The 24,689-nt window shown below is 40.9% G+C and overlaps 1 protein-coding gene across 2 annotated transcripts in view; it reads right to left on the bottom strand.

The window, feature by feature from the left end:
* Positions 1–24,317, bottom strand: part of odad2 (outer dynein arm docking complex subunit 2) — a 68,778-nt gene extending 44,461 nt beyond the window's left edge. The window contains exons 1-10 of one of the 2 annotated variants that reach the window (XM_031796789.1): positions 24,187–24,317; positions 23,639–23,899; positions 14,398–14,555; positions 13,825–14,023; positions 13,503–13,609; positions 12,598–12,734; positions 11,556–11,672; positions 7,219–7,436; positions 6,466–6,594; positions 3,606–3,759 (exon numbers count right to left, since the gene is read on the bottom strand). In XM_031796789.1, coding sequence (XP_031652649.1) covers positions 3,606–3,759; positions 6,466–6,594; positions 7,219–7,436; positions 11,556–11,672; positions 12,598–12,734; positions 13,503–13,609; positions 13,825–14,023; positions 14,398–14,555; positions 23,639–23,862 — 1,443 coding nt within the window. In that variant the 5' untranslated portion in view covers positions 23,863–23,899; positions 24,187–24,317. The remainder of the gene's footprint in view (positions 1–3,605; positions 3,760–6,465; positions 6,595–7,218; positions 7,437–11,555; positions 11,673–12,597; positions 12,735–13,502; positions 13,610–13,824; positions 14,024–14,397; positions 14,556–23,638; positions 23,900–24,186) is intronic. The other variant, XM_031796788.1, reaches the window with a different exon arrangement.
* Between the last annotated feature and the right edge of the window lie 372 nt (positions 24,318–24,689).

The raw sequence follows: 24,689 nt of genomic DNA, 5'->3' as shown, positions 1-24,689 counted from the left end.
TATACATGAAAGAGAATGCTAAAAATGTCTCCTCAAAGAGGGGCGAACCCAGGGCCTTCAGATCTCATGGCGGTGATGGTAACGCTTACGCGACAAACCCTGTCATGAATGCATTATCTTGACACTATTTAAATGGACAGTTTGGTGATGACAGGAAGCTTTTGTTGTTGTTCATTCACTCGGGACTGATTGAACATGTATTTATCTTACTTGGTTAAAGTTTTTTTTTGTCTAAAACAGCCTCCCCCTTTTTCCTCCAAACATAACGATGGTCATTAAGGCCAAACAATTATATTTTTGTTTTATCAGACCAGAGGACATTTCTTTGTCCCCATGTGCAGTTGCAAACCGTAGTCTGGCGTAGTCATGGTGTTTATACTTGCGTATTATTGTTTGTACAGATGAACGTGGTACCTTCAGGCATTTGGAAATTGCTCCCAAGGATGTAACAGACTTGTGGAGATCTAAAAAAAGAAATCTGAGGTCTTGGATGATTTCTTTAGATTTTCCCATGATGTCAAGCAAAGAGGCACTGAGTTTGAAGGTAGGCCTTGAAATACATCCACAGGTACACCTCCAATTGACTCGAATGATGTCAATTAGCCTATCAGAAGCTTCTAAAGCCATGACATCCTTTTCTGGAATTTACCAAGCTGTTTAAAGGCACAGTCAACTTAGTGTATGTAAACTTCTGACCCACTGGAATTGTGATACAGTGAATTGCACAAAGTAGATGTCCTAACCGACTTGCCAAAACTATAGTTTGTTAACAAGAAACGTGTGGAGTGGTTGAAAAACGAGTTTTAACGATTCCAACCTAAGTGTATGTAAACTTCCCGACTTCAACTGTACTCTACTCCACACACACAAGTCTCTTCTAAAGTGTTTAAGTCATTGCGGCAAGCAACATGTTAACATCATTATAACATCAGCCACATCAAGCAAAAACACAACTTATTATATGGCATACTGTAGGTGTATTCATCGGCACACACATATAGATATTAGTATACATATTAGCACGTTCCCATAAGACATTCTAAACGCATGCAATGTCGGCACACATATTAGCTAAATATCCTTAGATAAATAACCACTCAAATGCAACACAGATCATTCATGTGTTGCTTTATGAAAGTCTCAATCTTCCTGAAGTACAAATGTCTGTCTATACTGCTGAAAAGAAGAAGGAAAAAACTGTTCTTACTCCTAAAATAAAACAGATATTTAACTTGGCTCTGGATTACATTTAGCTTCTGATGGTAATGATATTATAAAATGACTACTGGACAAACCCCATAAATAACTCCACTGTGTGGTTCCCAGACAGATATAATACTGCCTGGGAAGTACAGGTTTACAAATGCATATTGTTGAAGGCACAAAGTATCACTACGAATTCACTTCAATCCCACTGAAAACTACAACGTATACAAACAAAATGACATTTGAAAGTTCTCTCATTTTCTTTCTATATCATTTCCATTTTAAATCCTTTTTTGGAAAAGAGAGTAACTGCTGCTTTCCTAAGAGGGAATTTTCATTAATTATCTGATGTTTTGTTAAGCTAAAAATATCTACCTGGAACTGAACTTTGCATGAATGTTTCATTTAGAGAACCACCGATTGCCCTATGAATGATCTTATTAGGGGGTACCGATTACAGTAAAGTATATAAAAACACGGACAGAGCCAAATACTGTACCACAGCTAAGTTTCTGCTAATATTTAATATGCCTAGATCATAGAGGTACGAAATAAAGTAATTCATATTGAATTATTATACCGTAAATCAATTTAATTTGTATAAAAAAATATATTTATCACACATTTTTTTAAATTTTATTTACTAGATTTGAAATGGCCGATTCATAGCTGAGAGAAGCTACCTTAGGTCATGATTATCATTAAAGTATATGGGCCAGATATGCAATGAATGACTAACCCCAATATCATATGATTGCAGTTACATCATGTCATGGGCCTAAGCGGTATCTATCCAAATAAACTGACCGGTAACCACAGAGTGAGAGAAGGGAGAAATCCTTTCAAATCAGGCAGTAGATGGAGGTATTTCCAGTCAGTCTGGGTCACTGGAGTTTTTGGTCCTTTTGTGTTTTGACACGTTAATATTCACCATATGCACTGTCAGACCTTTCAGAGGCGCGTTTCATTTATGCTCTGTGGTGTGGGCAAACAGCGTGTCCAGCTGCTGCGTTTAGACAGCTCTCTTCTATCTCCTAAGTGTTGGCTCGCACATGCACCCAAACAGGCCTAGTGTGTCAGAAACAGGAATTCCACAGACCCAGGCCAACCACTTCAATAAACATCCTACTACAAAGCAGGCGCTTTAAAACAGGAGCACCTTATACAATGTATTCAGACCCCTTGGATTTCTTCAAATTTTATTTTGTTACAAAGTGGGATTTAATTGTCATTTTTGGTCAACAATCTACACAAAATACTCCGTAATGTCAAAGTGGGAGAAAAATTTGAACATTTGTTTTTTATGAATAGAAATTAAATAACTAAAATATAGTCATTGCATAAGTATTCCGCTCCCTGAGTCAATACATGTAAGAAACACCTTTGGCAGCACCTAAAGCTGTCTTCTTGGGTAAGTCTCTAAGAGCTTTGCACACCTGAATTGTGCAATATTTTCCCAAATTCTTCAAGCTCTGTCATGATGTTGGGGATAATGGCTAGACAGCCATTTTCAAGTCTTGCGATAGATTTTCAAGCAGATTTAAGTCAATACTGTATCTTGGCCACTCAGGAACATTCACTCTTCTTGGTAAGCAACTCCAGTGTAGGTTATTGTCCTGCTGAAATATGGATTCCTCTCCCAGTCTCGGGGCTAAAGCAGACTGAATATGGCTTTCGAAAAGCTCCCCAGTCTTTGTACAGTAGTTGAATCTGTGCTTGAAATTCAACACTTGACTGAGGGACCTTACATATGTTGTATGTTGGGGGGACAGAGGAAGGGGTAGTCATTAAAAAATAATGTCAACCCCTATCATTTCTCACAGAGTGAGTCCATTATTATGTGATTTGTTAAACTACATTTAGGCTTGCCTAAACAAATTGGCTGAATACTTATGCAACAACTATATTTTAGTTATGAATGTATTTATCCACCCCCCCACTTTGACATTACAGAATATTTATTTTGTAACAATAAAATGTGAGGAAATCCAAGGGGTCTGAATACTTTTGCAATGCAATGCATATTTTTTTTCCAACGTCAGTTTGTCGACAATGACATAAAATGTACGCAAAGCAGGCATGTGGAATTATGTTAAGGTGATAACATTATGTTTCTCTCAGGTGACATTAGCACTATTGTGACTATTACAATACAACAGACACAGAGAAATACCTTAAAAGGCATTACTACTTTTTAGACAATTGAAAAAATATTGACTCAACTCCTCATAAAAAATTCCTGTACGGATCACAGGAAAATAACCTGGATTTTTTCCCTGTCTGTTGTGGACTGCTGGCCTGCTAGAATAGTACATGTTTTCGAAACAGAATAACTTATTTTCAGTCAAATACCCAAAGCAGAGGAGGGGCGGGCCTCTACAGACTTTACTGTACTGTACCTTGAGGTACTTGACCAGTTTCTGGATCTGCCAGTACTCTGAGGGCAGGTCTGTGTTGCTTTCCGTGCGGCGCTCTGGCTGCTCCTCATCCTCCTCACTCTCTGATGAACTCTCACTGAAGTCATCGGCGCCACCAACTCCTCCCGGGGTCTTACTGAGGAGCAGGACCCAGCAGGAGATAACAATCAACATCTAGGCTGTGTGTTCATACTCATACACAAGAAGAGTTTCAATGTCGGCATGTGATAACAAAATATGAAGGTTAATGTCCAGGATTTACTTTTGTAATTTAAAATAACTGAAAGGTTAAAATCACTATCTAGACCTAGTGTGTGTAATAACTATACAAGGACTGGATGGTCTTCAGAAATAGATGGGAGCGGTTGAGGGTAGCAGAAAGGTTAGGAGTAAAAAAAAAAAAAAGATAACTCTTGTAAAATAGATTGTGTCCCTAAAATGTATACACTATGTATAAGGTGGTAGGGTTAGTGGAAAACAATAAAGGAAAATATATTTTTAAAAGATCTGTGTATATCGCTGCAGAATGCCGTGGTAGCCATGCTGGTTAAGTGTGCCTTGAATTCTAAATAAATCAAAGACAGTGTCACCAGCAAAGCAACCCCACACCATCACACCTCCTCCACCATGCTTCACGGTGGGAACCACACATGCAGAGTTTATCCGTTCACCTACTCTGCGTCTCACAAAGACAGTGCTTGGAACCCAAAATCTCAAAGTTGGACTCATCAGACCAAAGGACAGATTTCCACTGGTCTAATGTCCATTGCTCGTGTTTATTGGCCCAAGCAAGCCTCTTCTTCTTATTGGTGTCCTTTAGTAGTGGTTTCTTTGCAGCAATTCAACCATGAAGACCTGATTCCCGCAGTCTCATCTGAACAGTTGATGTTGAGATGTGTTATACATGAACTCTGTGAAGCAGACTCTAATGAACTTATCCTCTGCAGCAGAGGTAACTTTGGATCTTCCTTTCCTGTGGCGGTCCTCATGAGAGCCAGTTTTATAATAGTGCTTGATGGTTTTGCGACTGCACTTGAAGACACTTTAAAAGTTCTTGAATTTTTTTCCGCATTGACATGTCTCAAAGTAATGATGGACTGTTGTTTCTCTTTGCTTATTTGAGCTGTTCTTGCCATAATATGGACTTGGTCTTTTAGGGATATCGTCTGTTTACCACCCCTACCTTGTCACAACACAACTGATTGGCTCAAACGCATTAAGAAGAAAATTTATTCCACAAATTCACTTTTAACAAAGGCACACCTGTTAATTGAATTGTATTCCATGTGACTACCTCATGAAGCTGGTTGAGAGAATGCCAAGAGTGTGCAAAGCTGTCATCAAGGCAAAGGGAGGCTACTTTGAAGAATCTCAAATTTAACTTATCTTTTGATTTGCTTTAACACTTTTTTGGTTATTTCATAGTGTTGATGTCTTCACTATTATTCTACAATGTAGAAAATATTAAAAAATAAAGAAAAACTCCTAAATGAGTCGGTGTGTCCAAACTTTTGAATGGTACTGTATATATTTACAAAGAAATATATGGGGATTGGAAATGATGCAGACAATTAAATTGATGGAAGCTACCAATTTATCTGCAATATTAAAGCTGATCTACCCCCTAAAATAATTAACTATACAAGTACATACACAGGAAGGATTTAAATAACTGTAATGATACACATAACAATATTTGAGGTTTCTCCATTTAAAATAACGGCAATGTTATTCTATGCAACAAGCACCATTAAAATAAATGGAAATGTCAGGTTTGAACGTCCTCGAGATCTAAGCAGCAGCAACCAGGCATAAAGTGAGAGAGAGGGTCCGAAAGTAATGGGGGAACTGGAGTATTCATCATCATACTACACAGAGCGGGCCTCTCTCTACCGTCGCCTTCCTTCCATACACGCAAACAGAAATGCAGATGGATTTTAAAGTCAGCTGGGCCACTCAAATAAGTGTGTCATTAAAATGGCGCACCGCAGAGCAATGAAATTTGGTACACGTTCTAATGAGTCCGCGGGGAGATGGTTCTCATGTACACAGATAGAATTTCCAGAGAAGGCCATTATCAGAGGAAACCAGCCGATATGACCATTTCCCAGGCAGCGTAGCAGAGCCATGATAAACACTGAACCATGCCTTAATTAAGCAGTGAAGCACGGTCCCTGTGTCTGCTATCACTACTGTCCATAAGTAATGTCAGTAGGCTCCCTGAGGGAAAGGGGGATACCTAGTCACTTGCACAACTGAATGCATTTAACCCACACCTTCTGAATCAGAGAGGTGTGGGGGGCTGTCTTAATCAACGTCCAGGGGAGCAGTTGTTGTTGGGGGTTCATTTCCTGGCAGAACGGTAGATTTTTCACCTTTGCCGGCTCTGGGATATAAACCAGCAAACTTTGGGTTACTGGCCCAACGCTCTTAACCACTAGGCTACCTGCCTAGGTCCCCTCCTGTACGTGTACCAAGTTTCACTGGTGCAAGTTGGAAAAAAGCTCATCGGCAGAACAGTGTCTACAGTCGACCCAGTAACTTTACTAGAGGTCCTGTATATATATACTGGCTTGTCACAATTATGGGGACAGCTGGAAACCTCACCGCCAGGCGCCAGAGGAAAAACAGGGAAGGTGTACATCAGACCCATACATTATCTTATATAAGAATACTTATAATCCACAGAGAATATCATCATAGATCAAAAGAGTGTTGCCAATCTTTTCTTTCTGTCAACTCAGCAATCTCCTGTTCTGTCAGCTGCTGCTTTCTCTGCTGTACTGTGGAAGCTCTGTCATTTGTGCAGCGCAGGAAGAGAAATCCCCATCAGGTGGCTTACGTTTTATTAGACGACTGCCGACCAGGTAAGGAGGACACAGAGACATCGGCTTTCTTCTGCATCTTCTCCTGTGCCTCGGCAAACTTTTCACTCACTGCATTCTTTTTCGATTTCTTGTCATCTGCTTCACTAAAAAAAAACGAAATAAAATAAAAAGGCACACATCATTACCCATTTGTCTGTTTTTAAATAGTTATTTATCGTAACATAACATCCTCATCATCTAAGGCATTGAGGGAGAGAAGAGAGACGCAGGGATTTTAGGCTTTCTTAGCCGTTTAAAGGCACTTTTATCTGGAGCCAGTTGCCTCTTAAAAATGGGGACACTTATCACAAGGTGCAGCTGCAAATACTCAAACCCCTGCTAGATCTATTTATCAATCAAAGAACATATGCGATAGATCATTTCTGTGAATTTATCCTCCCGCGCCCAAGTTTTCGGTCTATAATTGAGCTGAGGGGTTCAACACAGTGAACACATCCATTAGCTGGGATCGTCCAGATAATCAGGAATATTTGTGCCCTCCCTTAAATGTATGAGCCATATAAAACCATATCTTTATAATGTGTGACTGCTGGCATGTGGAGAAGACACAATGAGACAAACGCAGCCATCGGAGTGCTTGACTCCAGCATCACCCCATTCTTACTTAAAAGCTTCAAATCTATTGGAGCAGAAAGTTCCCGCCACACATATCACATGCATTGCAATATTTCAAGGACATTGTATATCAGGGTGGAATTATCACGTACTCATAGGGAGACGCGAGACCGAGGTTCTTCCATTTCAAAGATGGTTCTAATTTCTTTTTGCCGCCTGGCTTGTTTTGCACAAGCTGTTGTCTCGCCTTCTCATGCACATTCTTTTCCTGATGCTCGTAAGACCTCTGGGGTTGGCCTTGTTCCTCTGCCTCAACCAATTCCACATGTTGGACCTTTTGTGTTGGAGGTTCTTCTTGAACGGCAAAATCCTGTTGAGGGGGAAAAAAAGACATGAGGAAATAGGACCTCTCTTAATTTGCACCAAAATGCTTGCAGTGAAATATACAATAAATTTGGGTCGTAAAATTATATGGACTTGGGTCGCTAAAAAGGTTCATCCTCTGAATGATTGTTCTTTTCACAAAGTTTTCGGGCCTATTGTGATTCCTTTAAGTTATAAAGCATATTTTCCATTGTACATCTGATATGTTGCCTCTTTATTCATTTATTTGAGAGACATCACACACTGGTGTCTGAAAGGGTGTCGTTCAGTTCTTCTCAGCCCAAGAAGAACCCTATAAAAAACAAATCAGGGTTATAAGTCTGTATCTGGGACTGTTCATGATTTTAAAAAAACGTACTTTCTCATCATTCCAAGCAGCAGAATAACAATTCAGCCTTTATTACTGAGTGGAGGGAATAAAATGACACATTCCCAGTGCTTTACAACACAGAAGAGGTCCCCCTCTATTAATTGGCTGAACAATATCAAACGTTTATTGTTTCTTTACATTCCTCACGCTAAAACCTTGCAGTTTGGCATGGAGAAAGTAGAGCCTTTGTGTCACTGTTATTCAAAGATGATTTTTAAAGTTTCTGAAGGTCTTTTTACCCAACTTTACAACCTAACATAAGAATGCCAACAAGACACACATGAATGGATTGCAGGCAGGGAACGTTTTATAATCACAGACACCTGCTAGGCAGAAAATTGTTCGCCTCAGACTGCCATTGCTCCCAATGAGCTCATTTTTGATTTGTGATTTTCAGAAGTAAAAGGGGAAAAATAATTAACATGGAATACTACGGCTGTGTTCGTACGTTCGGCCCAACCACGCTCTGCCACTTTTCAAAAGGCTTGTGTGTCTTAGAACCCAGAGTGACCTTCCAGCTACTGCAGGCCAATTCAGTACACCGTGGCTGCATTTCAGGTGTCCAACCTTACCTCTTTTTACGATACCTGAAATGGACAAACTCCATATGCTAAGACCGAAGGAAACATTCCAAAGTCTATGGCACACGAGAGCAGCGCACACAGCACAGGGACGGGCTCTGTCAGAGCAGTTAGAGGGCCAACAAACAAGTGCACAGACACTTTAAGCAAGTCTGACGCCTGCCTGCCTGCAACTCTCCTCAGACTTCTCTTTTTTTTTTTTTACTACAGCTGACTTCCAAATCATTGGAACAATTATTATTTTTGTGCCACGTTCCAAGCCCTCACTGAGACACCTGAGACTCCAAATATTTACACATGTTATGGACTTGTATCAATAATGACTTGCTCCACACAGTGATGGAAAATCAGAAGAGGTGCAACAAATGTGCAGCTGTCAGCTAATGTGTAGCTGTCAGCTAATGTGTCGCTGTCAGCTAATGGGTAGCTGTCAGCTAATGTGTAGCTGTCAGCTAATGGGTAGCTGTCAGATAATGTGTAGCTGTCAGCTAATGTGTAGCTGTCAGCTAATGGGTAGCTGTCAGCTAATATGTAGCTGTCAGCTAATGTGTAGCTGTCAGCTAATGTGTAGCTGTCAGCTAATGGGTAGCTGTCAGCTAATATGTAGCTGTCAGCTAATGTGTAGCTGTCAGCTAATGGGTAGCTGTCAGTGGCGGAGCTCCGCGAGACTCCGTGTGGAGAGTGAACATGACAGCAGAGATACATTGATTTAGGGACATTTGAATTGCATTTTTGCATGTGATCGCGCATGCATAACACAGATACCATGTTCAATTTCTAATCACGTTGTAATTTTCAGAACGAGTCAGTCCAACACTCGTTCTGTCAGTCCAACACACCAAATGAAGGGAGTAGCATTATGCGGTACACTTCCCAGGTGCTGCACTCTTCTCCTCTGGCTGCCTCTTGCTTATTTGATTGAGAATGTCTGATCTAATAAAACTGTGAAAAAAAATCTGCTTCCGCGACGCTGGGAACGAGTAGATCATGTTCAGAGATTGGTGTTGTTATCTTTGGCTATCACCCTGCCAGGCTTCATGTTGACTTGGATCACAACCATTTTGGGCTCTTGGTGATACAATCAGAGAGCAGGTCCCGGCCGGAGCGGTTTCAGACATACATTTTTTTGTCCTCAAGATTGAATGCAATTACTTTTTTGCTGTATGTCTGAACAAGTTACAGATATTCCACCAATCAATACAAAAGGCTTTTTATCTGCAATCAGCATTCACTGAGTCAAGCTGACCCTTTCTCATACAAGAAGTGTAGAGTATTGCAGAGGGAAAATCCTTTGGTGGGGTGTAAAAAGGCCAGAAAGACATTGCCTGATTTGAGTGCAAAACACTCCCTTTATATCACCTCACCGTCACAATTCAATGTTTTTCTACATAACTGTAGCAACTTCAAAGGGCAAAAGGAAGTAGGCAGAGATATCCTGTGACTTGATTTGTATCTATGCTACCTCATTTACAGTAGTGTTTTACGGCCTACTGTCCAACATCCTCAGACCGACAGGTTCAACCTCATGGCATCACTCCTCACAGACACCGGGCTCATAAAACATTAAAGCCTGGATGGCCATTTTACACAGCACAGCACAGCGGCCTGGCACTGCTCATTGGGGTTTATACTGCCTCACTTACCCGCCACTTAACCTAACCTGTCTCTCTGTGGCACTAAGTCACACTGACTGGCCAAGCACAATTTAATTGAAAGTAATGAGGCGGCTCTTTCTCCTTGATAATATCGTTATTTCCAAATGGGGAAAACAATGGTTGTTATAGGCCACTGTAGTAACATGATGTAAATGGTAAATGTCTCGGGAACGACCATGGATTATGGAGGAGGGGCTATTATGGCAGATCGTACCTCAGACAACTCTTGTATGTCAAACAAGACATTTCCTTTGTCTTAAGCGATTGCCATAAAGCAAGCACGGACTTACCAGTTCCTGAAATTGTGTGGGAAAAGACAAAATATATTCTTGTCTGCCAGGCTTTACATTTGCAAACTACAATATATTAGTGTGACAACGTCCCACTGGTTGAGTTGTCAAGTAATGTGAATTCAACGTGAAATCAACAAAACATTTCACCATGTCATTGGATTGAGGTAAAAAGTTGGGTGGGGAAAAAAAGACTAAATTCTCTTACGTTGGTGATTTTTTTGCAAATCCAATTAGTTTTCCACATTGATTCAACGTCCTCACATAGAATTTTTGTTGTTGAAGTGACATGGAAACAACGTTGATTCAACCAGTGGACTCATTTTAAAGAGCAAGATTTACAGAAAGGGGTAAAAGGATATCAGTTTTAATCACATTTCCGTTCCAATAGCTCAAGGACAGAATTATCGGAATATAAACCAGCCCAGGAGAAACCAGCAAGAGCAACAATGACCATAGTCTTTGCTAACAGAAATGAACGATTTAAAGAGGGAAAACACTATAATTTGTTTAGCTAAAATACTTTGTTGTAACTACTCATGAGACAGTCCAAATAGACACGAGGAAACTAATAAATACTCAATATACTTGTTGAATCAATTAAATAAAACATTGAGTCCTTTCCTAGAACATAAATAAATGTACAAAGTTTCTCCGTAAATATTTGGCCCCTGTAACTGTATAGCTAGCATGCCTGTAAATTATACACCATTTTCCAACAGTACATTATCAAGTCACTCGTGACAAAAAATATGTCTAGATATTCAGATGATAAACACATTTTTTCCCACCACAGCTTGAAGTCATTATTGGGGTGATTTGTTAATTCATCAAATCACTTAAGCAGGAAACAGCACTACTGAATGAATCACTGGCATTTCAGGGCAACACATGACTCTGTCTGTGTGAGTAACTGGACTGTTTTTGTGTGTGTTTTTTTAACATTCTTTTCAACTGGTGTGATTTGGAAAGTAAGGTTAGGTAGTGCTGCAATAGCTTCAGAGAGTTCTCACTGTGCACCGTGACAACCAGACACTAGCTCACCGGGGAGGACAAGCGCAGACACTGATTCACAATCCTAAACGCACTCTACTATGCATTACATTACGTCATCTATGATCAGTTCGAATGCATACTGCTTCGTGGGGTTATCGGCAGAGCAAATATTACTCGGAGAAAACCCGCAACCTGTTTCACGTGAAACCCTACCTGTTTATTTATGTTCTCTGCAAAATGGGGAGACTTGCTTTTCAGAAGGGTTACCAGGTCTCTGTAGACATCACTTGTTCTGTCATAGGCATTTTCCTCACCCTCCTGCCATATGCCCTGTAAAGACCAAGATGACATTTTATGTATCAGATCAATACTACTAATACATAATACCATGAAGCTATTCACTGTTACTGGCAGAGACCCCTAGAGACTAACTATAGGCTCAGTTGGATATCTGTCAGAACAACTGAGGTTAGAGAGGGTCAAAGTATCAAAACGCAGCTTCACAGGCTGGAATTCAAAACCAGTGTGCACCGCCTGCACCCACATTATGTTCAACTGTAATCTTTTAGGTGTCATTTTTGTAAATATGCCATCAATGTCATACATGTTGGAACACGGGTTTCAGTGTCCTGAATTGAACCATTTCCAGGTGAGCAGACAGGGAGACAGGAAATGTACTAACTCGGGCAATCAGGCAGTGACGGAGAGAGTGAAAGACGCTGAGGCATGTCAAATGTTTCCTTATGATTAATTGCAGACACGTTAAGGTCAATGGGGTGGTTGTAAATGTTTAACAACACAGGGCAAACTTGGAATTCGACCATACAGCTAACGCTACTTCAGTACATAAATCGCAAAGCTTTTCAGTGACACTTACCTAATGTTTTGGAAACTTTACGGGCTATCATTAACAGAAACATTCCATATCATGAACATTTAGATTAAGATTATTTTTAACTTGCCGTGCTTGTTCATAACAATTGGCAAACATTCTGTGCTAAAATATCTTGACTATTAATTGACCGATGCCTAAAGCATTTATGACAAAACACATCCTGTAGACTAAAAATAATATCTAATGCGGAGAATGGAATACTGTTGACTGAAATTCAGTTTATGTTAACTGAAACGAGAGGAGAAAATAGAGAGCGTTTCTCGATGCAGGATTTCTGTTTGACAGTTTAGACATAATCCACAACTAATTTGCTTCTCAGTCTACTATTCAGTGACACTACTCTATCTCTAGCTATCTTACCCCATTGAGAAAGACTCCAGCTGTGCTGCAGGTGATGTGCAGGGGCTGAGTGTCACACGGCTTTATCACTAGGTAGCAGATCTCACCATGCACCTGCCTCCAAGGAGGAGTTCGACAGCCATTGGTGAACTCATAATCTGCAGAAAAATAAGAAGAGCATACCAGAGCATGTCAGTTCAGTGTACAATGTACATGAAATCAATAGGATTTCACCATACAGTAGTAATGTCTCTATAGGGAATTAGGCCACATTGTGAGTTTTCCCTGAAGGTACAGAACGTATGAGGGGATCGAGGATTAGAGGGAAAATACAGATCCAATACGGGTTCAAAGTGTGCAGCATCACAGGAGAAATCATTGCTGTTCCCTGAGCCGCCAGCGAGGACGACGGATCAACTCAGAGAGAGCAGTACAGGGCCTGGCATCCCAAATGGCACCCTATTCCATATTTAGTGCACTACCTTTGACCAGGGCCCATAGGGCTCAGGGTGCCATTTGGGACGCAGAACAGGTCTGAAGACAGAAGACCAGGTTATTTAGAGCTCGCTGTGATTTCACTCCCTGATAAATCATCCTCTGAAAACAGCTACCCCGCAGAGCATCGTGACACACATACCACCTTATTTTAATGTGCTCGATATGACAGGTTGGAGACTATTTGCATAGAAGTTTTTTTCAAAAGACTGCATTTATCACTGGGGTGGTGCGTTTTCCACTGAACGGTTAATTGTTATGTCATCGCAAATGTGCTGCGCCGCCTGAGGCAAGTGAAACAATTGATTGTCTCAGTACATCTGACATGTATAATGACTAACATGTTTTTCAGGGTTGAACACAGATATTTTGTATATCCCAGTATTACCCTCTAATAGCAAAAGAAAGAAAATGGGAAAGATAACTCAAACCTGATGTGTATTGAACAGACGTCAACACCCTTTTCTCCCCTTCACTGCAGAAGCTTTTCAGCAGCTCAACATCATTCCTCACTGCGGCAGGACTGAGCCTAACCTCCCTGTACAAAAAAAAACAAAAACAAATACAGACAATTCATCTTGGGCCCATTTGTGGTTGTTCTGTCTGGTAAGAAACTGTTTTTTAATCAGTGAAACCCATATGTTTGGACTTGTCTGAAGTGGGAGTGGGAGTGGGAGTGTGAATTAAGATAGATTGATTTGTTATTGATAGAGATTGCAGACAGAGTGAGGAGGAGGAAGGAAAGGCACCCACTGGGAGATCTGCTTGAGGGAGTTGCTGAGGAGCTGAGTGTCCAGCTGCTGCAGTAGGATGATCAGCTTCACTTTGATCTCAGTCTCCTTGGCCTGGTCCCCCTCCTTTACCTCCTCCAGGAGACGCAGCACAGAGCTGTCCTCCCCCTCCACTGTGGCGAAGCTAGGTCCCAGCATCTTCGCAATAGGGTCTCTGTTGGCTACAAATTACAGTAAAAATGGTCAAGTTTTTTTTTCACGTTTATTTTGCCAGATTGTCCCATTGAGGTCAAACGATGTAGGCCTATTTTAAGAACGTCCAAGCCTAGGGTATTATAGACATACAGTAGATTAATGTTTTCTTTTCTCAAACTAACATAGCTATTAGCAAGTACCACATTATGGCTTGGAGGGTACAGTACATATGACTGAAGAATTGCAAACATAATCTGATGCCAGTTTCTAATTGGATGAAAGCAGACGATAACAAGGAGGACAAACAAATGATGGCTGTGGCTTATGGGAAGTATGCAGCTTTGACTATTTAGGATGCAAATGGGATGCAAAGTCTCATTCTGTGGTTGACATGGTTTACCTTCCAGGCAAGCTCGGACCTCCTTGAGCTTCTTATCCGTTGCCAGCTGCACTATTTTGGACAGCTGACTGAAGCTGTGCACAGAAATGCTCGGAGGGGTGAGCTGCAACATAGGATGCCCATCCCTGTCTGTTTCCTGTGACTTTACAGCCGGGCCACTTTAAATAGAGAAACACACATATTTTTAAGCATAAACTGGTCAACAAGCACACCGTTTTCCTTCTCTATCTAGGCCTAGATACTTTTTCCATTCTGTGTCTATGCTAATGTCATAAATATGCTTTTCGGAAGGAAAGGGGAATGTTCTCAGAATTAACAAATGCGTACTTTTGTTATCAGTGAAATCTACAGTAAATGCACCTGTTTGGTTTCCCTTAGAGAAAAAACACGTGTTCCACATGTGATTGCATGTGATCACGTGATCTTAGTTGAAGTTAATGTGATAACATGTAAAAGCAACATGCACAGAAAATTGGCCAGTTTGACCAAGACTTGATTTTTCCATGTAACATTTCTAGTGTTGAGTCAGGTGTTAACTCTGTAAGTGTGAAATGAACACTCATTGGTGTAAAAGAACCCCAGTGTTGGTGGTAATAAGAAGTGTTAAACCAAAACCACGGCCATCATTATCTTATACCCCAGCATGCTCTATTGCAGGTTGATTATTAGAATTGTTTGTTTCAATATCTATATTTTTGCATGTACATTGATTGATTAATTAATCTTATGCTACTCAAATATAAATAACATACATTTTTCTAAACTAATCCAATCTCTTACTTGGATTTATTGCACCCGTTACTGAAATGGTTGTTCCAGTTTCTCTGTTTAAGTTAGTCTCATAGATAAAAAATCATTTTAAAAAGTATAATATTGAGCTGACAGACAGGATAGAGGTAGTGGAGTGGCCATTTTTATAAAACATATTTTCTCTGGCTCTTTACTGAAATCCATGTCTCTTGCGAAAGAAATGACCATAATAACGAGCTACTATCTTTAAGACTTTTGTCTGGGGGAAAATGTATCCATAACTGTTAAAGGGATCTATCGTCCTCCTTCGGCTAACCTTAGTTAACTAGTTTGTTGTCTTCCTTTACTAATTCAAAAGTTATTATCCTGGGTAACGTAAATTATGATTGGGAAATAGAGGCTTCGGACAATCTAAAAGACATGTGTAATGATCTAAACCTAACCCAGCTGGTGACAAAGCCTAATCTGATTATTATGTAACACCTCACATTGTTATCAGGAAATATTCCAAAAGTATGGAAATCAGCTCTTGTGCTGCCACTTCATAAGGACGGGGATATTAGTGATCTTCATCGTCACCCCATTTCAAGGCTTCCTTGTCTAGCTAAGATTCTTGAATCCTTGGTAAATGTACAACTTTGCTCTTTTTTATCTGAGAAATGTATGTAAAATGTAAAGCAATCAGGGTTTAGGCCTGAGCATAGAACTAGTACAGCAACCACTTCAGTTGTTCATGGTCTTGTCAATGCTTTAGACACCTAAATGACATGTGCTGCTTTGTTTGTGGACCTGTCAAAAGCTTTTGATACTGTTGATCATGCTATTTTATTGAATAAGTTGTCCTTGATAGGCCTGAGCTCTGACGCGTGTGAATAGTTTAATGATTATCTTAGCGGCAGAGCTCAGGCCATCGTGATTGATGGGGTTATGTCTGCATTTCTTGATGTACATAAAGGTGTACCACAGGGCTCGATTTTGGGACCTGTTCTCTTCACTATTTAAATAAACACCATTAATCCATCTGTAACAAATTGTAAACTTCATCTACAGTGCCTTGATAATGTATTTACCTCCTTTTCCGATATTTGTTATACTAAGTGTTATCAGATCTTCAACCAAAACATAATATTAGATAAATGGACTCTAACAAAACATATTGATACTTCTTTACCTAATTAACAAAGTTATGCAACACCCAATTCCCCAGTGTGAAAAAGTAATTGCCCCCTTACACTCAATAACTGGATGTGACACCTTTAGCTGAAATGACTGCAACCAAACACTTCCTGTAGTTGTTGATCAGTCTCTCACATCGCTGTGGAGGAATTTTGGCCCACTCTTGCATGCAGAACTGCTTTTTTCAAGTCCTGCCACAACATCTCAATTGGGATTAGGTCTGGATTTAGACTAGGGCATTTCAAAACTTCAAATGTATTGCTTTTTAACCATTTTCATGTAGACTTCATTGTGTGTTTTGGATCATTGTCTTGCTGCATGACCCAAATTAGCTTCAGTTTCAGCTCATGAACAGATGGCCTGACTTTCTCCTGTAGAAATCTCTGATGCAGAGTAGAATCCCTGATTCCTTCTATTAAGGCAAGTCGTCCAGTTCCTGAGGCAGCAAAGCATCCACAAACCATCACACTACCACCACCATGCTTGACCAATGGTATGAGGTTCTTACTGTGGAATGCAGGGTTTGGTTTTTGCCAGACATAATGGGACCCATCTCATCCGAAAAGTTGACTCAAGTTTGTCAAAAAGCACCTGGATGATCATCAAAACTCTTGGGAAAATGTTCTATGGACAGATGAGTCAAAAGTATACCTTTTTGGACGACATGGGTCCAATATATATTTGTGTATAATGTGCATATTCACAAGTGCATTCTGAAAGTATTCAGATCCCTTGACTTTTTCCACATTTTGTTACATAACAGCCTTATTCTAAAATTGATTACCCCCCCCCCCCCATTTTTTGAATTTTTGCAAATTTGTTAATTTTTTTTAAATAAAAATGTAATATCACATTTACATAAGTATTCAGTCCCTTTACTTAGTACTTTGTTGAAGCCTCTTTGGTAGCGATTACAGCCTCACGTCTTTTTGGATATGACGCTACAAGCTTGGCAAATCTGTATTTGGGGAGTTTCCCCCATTCTTCTCTGCAGATCCTCTCAGATCCTCTCTCTGTCAGGTTATATGGGGAGAGTCGCTGCACAGCTATTTTCAGGTCTCTCCAGAGATGTTCCATCGGTTTCAAGTCCAGGCTCTGGCTGGACTACTCAAGGACATTCAGAGACTTGTCCCGAAGCCACTCCTGCATTGTCTTGGCTGTGTGCTTAGGGTCGTTGTCCTGTTGGAAGGTGAACCTTCGCCCCAGAATGAGGTACTTACTTACTTACTGACTTTATTGTCCCCATGGGGAAATTTTTGTTGCAGTGTCATGTACACATTTAAAGTGGCGTTTAAATACAAAACAAGATTGACAACACAACTATCATAACAGTTACGCACCAATACAAATAATAATAGTAAGAAATACAACTTTTTAAGAAGAAGAAAAGACTAGCCTGCTGGCCTTACTGGGTCAATGGGAACATTCGCCTGAGATATTTAGGAGGGATATCACACCTGGCACAAATGATTGTCTCGTTCTGTTTTTCCTGCTGAGGGGTGCCCTATACCTGCACCCAGAGGGGAGTAATTCAAAGTCCAGGTACAGGGGGTGGCTTGGGTCTAAAATGATTTTGTGAGCCTTATGAAGGGCCCTGACCTTAAAGATCTCATCCAGGCCTGTCTGTTTGACTCCAAGTACCTTGCTTGCTGTGGTAATAATCCTTCTCAGCATGTTTCTCTGGCTGACAGAGGCATTGCCAAACCAACAAACAATACAAAAAGTTAAAATACTCTCAATAAAGGATTTGTAAAACAGAGTCAGTATAGTACAGTCTATATTAAAAGATCCCAACTTGTTTAGAGAGTACAGTCTCTGTTGGCTCTTTCTGTAGATCAGGTCTGTACATTTACTCCACTGAAGCTTATTGTTCAAAAGGACACCCATATATTTCTATTCCTCTACAATTTCTATATTCTGACCTCTGATAGATGTTGCAGAGGTAGGTGTTGTACGCTTCCTGAAGTCTATGCACATCTCTTTGGTTTTGTTGGTATTGAGGACCAACTGTGATTCCTCACACCACTCTACAAAGTCATCTAGGACCGGGCAATGATGTTCCTCGTCATCATGCAACAGGCTGATCAAGGCAGTGTCATCAGTGAACTTAACGAGGTGTCTGTCAGTATGGGAACTAGTACAACTATTAGTGTACAAGATGTACAGAAGTGGGGACAAAACACATCCCTGAGGAGAGCCTGTGTTGGTATTGCGTATATTCGACACATGGGGACCTATTTTGACTCGCTGTGAGCGTTGGCTCAGGAAGTCCAACAGCCACAAAACCAGCCCCCCGTCTAAGGAGAAGTCCCGAATGAGTCTCTGTGCCAGAATGTAAGGCTGGATTGTGTTGAAAGCAGAAGAAAAGTCAACAAACAGAACCCTGACATGTGATTTGGCACCCTCTAGATGTCTATAGGAGGGTAAGAACGGCATCATCAACTCCTCTGCTAGGCTGATAGGCAAACTGAAATGAGCACTCTGGAGAAGGTTTTCATCAAGGATCTCTCTGTACTTTGCTCCATTCATCTTTCCCTCGATCCTGACTAGTCTCCCAGTTCCTGCTGCTGAAAAACATCCGCACAACAGGATGCTGACACCACCATAGGGATGGTGCCAGGTTTCCTCCAGACATGACACTTGGCATTCAGGCCAAAGAGTTCAATCTTGGTTTCATCAAACCAGATAATCTTGGTTTCATCAAACCAGATAATCTTGTTTCTCATGGTTTGAGTCCTTTAGGTGCCCTTTGGCAAACTCCAAGTGGGCTGTCATGTGCCTTTTATTAAGGAGTGGCTTCCATCTGGCCACTCTACCATTAAGACCTGATTGCTGGAATGCTGCAGAGATGGTTGTCCTTCTGAGAGATTCTCCCATCTTCACAGAGGAACTCAGAGTGACCATTGGGTTCTTGGTCACCTCCCTGACCAAGGCCTTTCTGTTCCGGATTCTCAGTTTGGCCGGGCCGCCAGCTCTAGGAAGGGTCTTGGTGGTTCCAAACTTCTTCCATTTAAGAATGATGGAGGCCACTGTGTTCTTGGGGACCTTCAATGCTGCAGACATGTTTTGGTACCCTTCCCCAGATCTGTGCCTCGACACAATCCTATCTCAGAGCTCTACGGTCAATTCCTTCGACCTCATGGCCTGGTGTTTTCTCTGACATGCACTGTCAACTGTTGCACCTTATGTAGACAAGGTGTGGACATGGACTCCAATCAAATTGTAGAAACATCTCAAGGATGATCAATCGAAACCGGATGCACCTGAGCTCAAGTTCAAGTCTCATAGCAAAAGGTCTGAATAGTTATAAAAAACAGAAATACCTTATTTACCTTTGTAATACATTTGCCAAAATTTCTAGAAACCTGTTTTCGCTTTGTCATTATGGGGTATCGTGTGTAGATTGATGAAGAAAAATACTAATTTAATCCATTTTAGAATAAGGCTGTAACATAACAAAATGTGGAAAAAGTCAAGGGGTCTGAATACTTTCCGAATGCACTGTATGTTGTATCATACAGGGCTCATTTGAAAAAAAAAATAGATTTGAGTCTCGATATGTCTTCCCTGTTAAAATAAAGCTTAAATCAAAAAGATATATATACACTGCTCAAAAAAATAAAGGGAACACTAAAATAACACATCCTAGATCTGAATGAATGAAATATTCTTATTAAATACTTTTTCTTTACATAGTTGAATGTGCTGACAACAAAATCACACAAAAATTATCAATGGAATTCAAATTTATCAACCCATAGAGGTCTGGATTTGGAGTCACACTCAAAATTAAAGTGGAAAACCACACTAAAGGCTGATCCAACTTTCATGTAATGTCCTTAAAACAAGTCCAAATGAGGCTCAGTAGTGTGTGTGGCCTCCACGTGCCTGTATGACCTCCCTACAACGCCTGGGCATGCTCCTGATGAGGTGGCAGATGGTCTCCTGAGGGATCTCCTCCCAGACCTGGACTAAAGCATCCGCTAACTCCTGGACAGTCTGTGGTGCAACGTGGCGTTGGTGGATGGAGCGAGACATGATGTCCCAGATGTGCTCAATTGGATTCAGGTCTGGGGAATGGGCGGGCCAGTCCATAGCATCAATGCCTTCCTCTTGCAGGAACTGCTGACACACTCCAGCCACATGAGATCTAGCATTGTCTTGCATTAGGAGGAACCCAGGGCCAACCAGCATATGGTCTCACAAGGGGTCTGAGGATCTCATCTCGGTACCTAATGGCAGTCAGGCTACCTTTGACGAGCACATGGAGTGCTGTGCGGCCCCCCAAAGAAATGCCACCCCACACCATGACTGACCCACCACCAAACCGGTCATGATGGAGGATGTTGCAGGCAGCAGAACGTTCTCCACGGCGTCTCCAGACTCTGTCACGTCTGTCACATGTGCTCAGTGTGAACCTGCTTTCATCTGTGAAGAGCACAGGGCGCCAGTGGCGAATTTGCCAATCTTGGTGTTCTCTGGCAAATGCCAAACGTCCTGCACTGTGTTGGGCTGTAAGCACAACCCCCACCTGTGGATGTCGGGCCCTCATACCACCCTCATGGAGTCCGTTTCTGACCGTTTGAGCAGACACATGCACATTTGTGGCCTGCTGGAGGTCATTTTGCAGGGCTCTGGCAGTGCTCCTCCTGTTCCTCCTCGCACAAAGGCGGAGGTAGCGGTCCTGCTGCTGGGTTGTTGCCCTCCTACGGCCTCCTCCACGTCTCCTGATGTACTGGCCTGTCTCCTGGTAGCACCTCCATGCTCTGGACACTACGCTGACAGACACAGCAAACCTTCTTGCCACAGCTCGCATTGATGTGCCATCCTGGATGAGCTGCACTACCTGAGCCACTTGTGTGGGTTGTAGACTCCGTCTCATGCTACCACTAGAGTGAAAGCACCGCCAGCATTCAAAAGTGACCAAAACATCAGCTAGGAAGCATAGGAACTGAGAAGTGGTCTGTGGTTACCACCTGCAGAACCACTCCTTTATTGGGGGTGTCTTGCTAATTGCCTATAATTTCCACCTGTTGTCTATTCCATTTGCACAACAGCATGTGAAATGTATTGTCAATCAGTGTTGCTTCCTAAGTGGACAGTTTGATTTCCCAGATTGTGATTGACTTGGAGTTACATTGTGTTGTTTAAGTGTTCCCTTTATTTTTTTGAGCAGTGTATATATTTTTCTTCCCAACCCAACAGTCATTCTGAATGCAGGTTGGAGGTGAATAAATGGATTTCCCCATTGTTGCTGGATTCCAATAGGAATTACTCATCACTTTGCAAGACAGCATTAAATGACTTGCAGGCCAGATATGGCCTGTAAACCATGAGTTTCAGGCCACTGTATTAGGGTAAATCGAGTCCCTCAAAATAAGGCCGTATGAAATATGTCTTGTATTGTCTTCAACAATAACATTTTAATGATAACATATTTGGTTAGGATCTCACTTGGTTAAGGCCACAGGACTGAAAATGGATGAATGCAACAACCATGTCTCTGTCACTAACAAATAGCCTACAGTCATTGGTGGTAATTCACTCAAAAGACACTCTGGGAAATATGGAAATAAAGTATTTTCAATAAGCAGTTTGTTAATTCAACAGAGGAAAGTGTGGACCCGTATAGACACTGGACCAGTGTTAAATATAACACTCTGTGTTGATTTAACACCGGACATTTTGCTGTGTGATAACATGAAACTATACACGTGAAAACATGATCGCATGTGAAATAAATGTGACAACATGGGAATGCAACATTTCAACAGTTTTTTCACGTGAAAATGCAATTCCACATGCGAGGTAGATTTTCACATGTGAAAATTCAAATTTGAAACTGCACATTTCACATGTAAACAAACGCACATTTCACGTGAATCTGCAATTCACATGTGAGGTGAAAACATGGTATTCCCCTCATGTGAAAATGTGGTGTTAACATTTGAACTTAAAATGTTACACATGTGAACATCTGGTTTCACATGTGAACAACTGACGTGTCTCTATTTTATTTACATGTGAAAATGTTAACGCAAATGCAATTTTCACATATATTTTTTTTTATAAGGGAATGATATGATATGGGGGTTTTAAAGTAAGTGGTACACTGCTGAAATAGAGTAAAAAATGTAACATGATCACTTAGTTCTGACTTTTCAATATGACCCTACCTAGGATTTGAACTCACAACCTCTGGATTTGACTATTCTCTCATCATTGATTTCATTTACTTACTTCAGCAATTTGAGGATTTTCTGTATAGTCTGTTGGTGAGGCATATTAACATGTTTTAATGTTACCCCTTGATTCACTAAAATAAATATAATGGTTTTTCTTGAGTTTATATTTAAGCAGAGATGTACTTTATTTATTTATTTTTATTTTACCTTTATTTAACTAGGCAAGTCAGTTAAGAACAAATTCTTATTTTCAATGAGGGCCTAGGAACAGTGGGTTAACTGCCTGTTCAGGGGCAGAACGACAGATTGGTACCTTGTCAGCTTGGGGGTTTGAACTTGCAACCTTCCAGTTACAAGTCCACCACTCTAACCACTAGGCTACCCTGCCGCACTTAAGTCCCAAGTGTAGAAAGACAGGTGAAATCAGTCATTGACACAGGCGTGGCGGCATAGCAGGAAGATCGGAATGCAATGAACCAAGAGGTTATGAGTTCAAATCCCAGGTGATGACATGTTGAATAACAAGTATTGTACAAATAAAAATACACAATTGAATAATGTATGCCAAAATGTTTCAAATATGTAAGTTGAAAACACTATGTTAAAAGTACTGTTGGTGTGTGTATCCTAACAACTCATTTTTGTTCGCAGGGCATCACCTGTGAAATCTCATGTGGAAAAAAATATGAATCCGCATTTGGAAGGTTATATCGTCACATGTGAAAATCCACATATGGAATATCATCACATGTGAAGTGTTCCAAAAACACACGGTTTCACATGATTTCAGATGTGGAATTTCAGATCTGAAATCAAATTTCACTTGTGCAAAACGTGGAAAATTCACATGTGAAATCATGTTTTTTTCCCCCCGCAAGGGTTACCATTTACCAACTGTAGAATAACAACTAATCACAGGCAGACAGCCAGGGAAAAAAATAACAGACTTTTCTGATGAAGTAGTCTAGATGTTTCCTGTCCTACTGAAGTTGAACAGAAAACAAATACATTCAAGAACATAAATATGAGTCCTGCTGCAGGGCTCAAAATACGTTTAGACTCCATGACAACATCCCCAGTCAGTAACATTACACCAAGCACACAGGCAGCACAGCTTGCCTCATGATTACCTTATGTCATACTCGGTTTTGAAATCAGAAGCCTCCAAAGAGGTAGTCCACTGCAACGGCTCCTTGAACACAAGCCTGGCCTCCTGAGGGTGTCTGGAGCTGAACTGTTCCACAAACTGCAGGATCTCTTTCAGCAGAGACTCGTTGACTGGAGTGATCTCCAGTTTTCCAGTCCCAGAACTTGCTGTGGTCCATTGCGCTGCTCTGGTCAGCGCTACCCCCATGGTAGCTGCTGTGTGGGACTGGCAAAGTCCTGAAACGCTATGGTGGATTAATTGGTGACAATTACACTTTTAGCAACAAATGTCAACAAAATATTAAATCGCTAGCTACAGTTATAGTTGCAGATAAAACGGTATAGACCTAGCTAGCTATGCAGCCGGTTATTGACTAATGTAACGTTAGCTAGCCAGCTGACCCCCGCGTTGCTTACATCCATCACATCCCAAACTTTTGAAAGGTGTTGAAGCTTTCATACACAACAAAACGAATAAAATGTTTTAGCTAAGTGTACAGTAAACATTTATCTTTTACATATGACAACTTACCAGCTATTTGAAATAGTCTTCTAGAGAACCCCGAGCTAGCTACCAATCAATGTTAGCAGTTTAGTCGGTTTCCTTGGAAACAGACAAGCACCACTGCCTCAAGTTGCTAGGATACCCCTCACCAACGTAGCGGGAGACGTGTCAAAAAATAACATTAGTCAGAAACGCAAAACTCCATTCCTTCCTGCCTGCAGCCTGCTGGTGTGATATTTGCTTTAGCACAGCGTGAGTCTGAGTATGCCTTCATAAGAAAAGTTCATTTTTTAAACACATGTGAGAGCTTCTTTAGAAACATCCTCTAGGATTGCTGTATGGTTTGGCACTGCAGTGTTACGCAGACAAACAATCTGGAAATAGTATATTTGAAGTAGAGTTTTACCCATTTTGGCTCGGCAAATAAAGTAATTCAGACTTCATTCAAATAAAGTAATTCAGACTTCATTCAAATAAAGTAATTCAGACTTCATTCAAATAAAGTAATTCAGACTTCATTCATTCAGTCA

This window comes from Oncorhynchus kisutch, linkage group LG18 (genome assembly GCF_002021735.2).
Source record: "Oncorhynchus kisutch isolate 150728-3 linkage group LG18, Okis_V2, whole genome shotgun sequence".
Lineage (NCBI taxonomy): Eukaryota > Metazoa > Chordata > Actinopteri > Salmoniformes > Salmonidae > Oncorhynchus > Oncorhynchus kisutch.
This window is presented reverse-complemented; position numbering and strand designations above follow the sequence as displayed.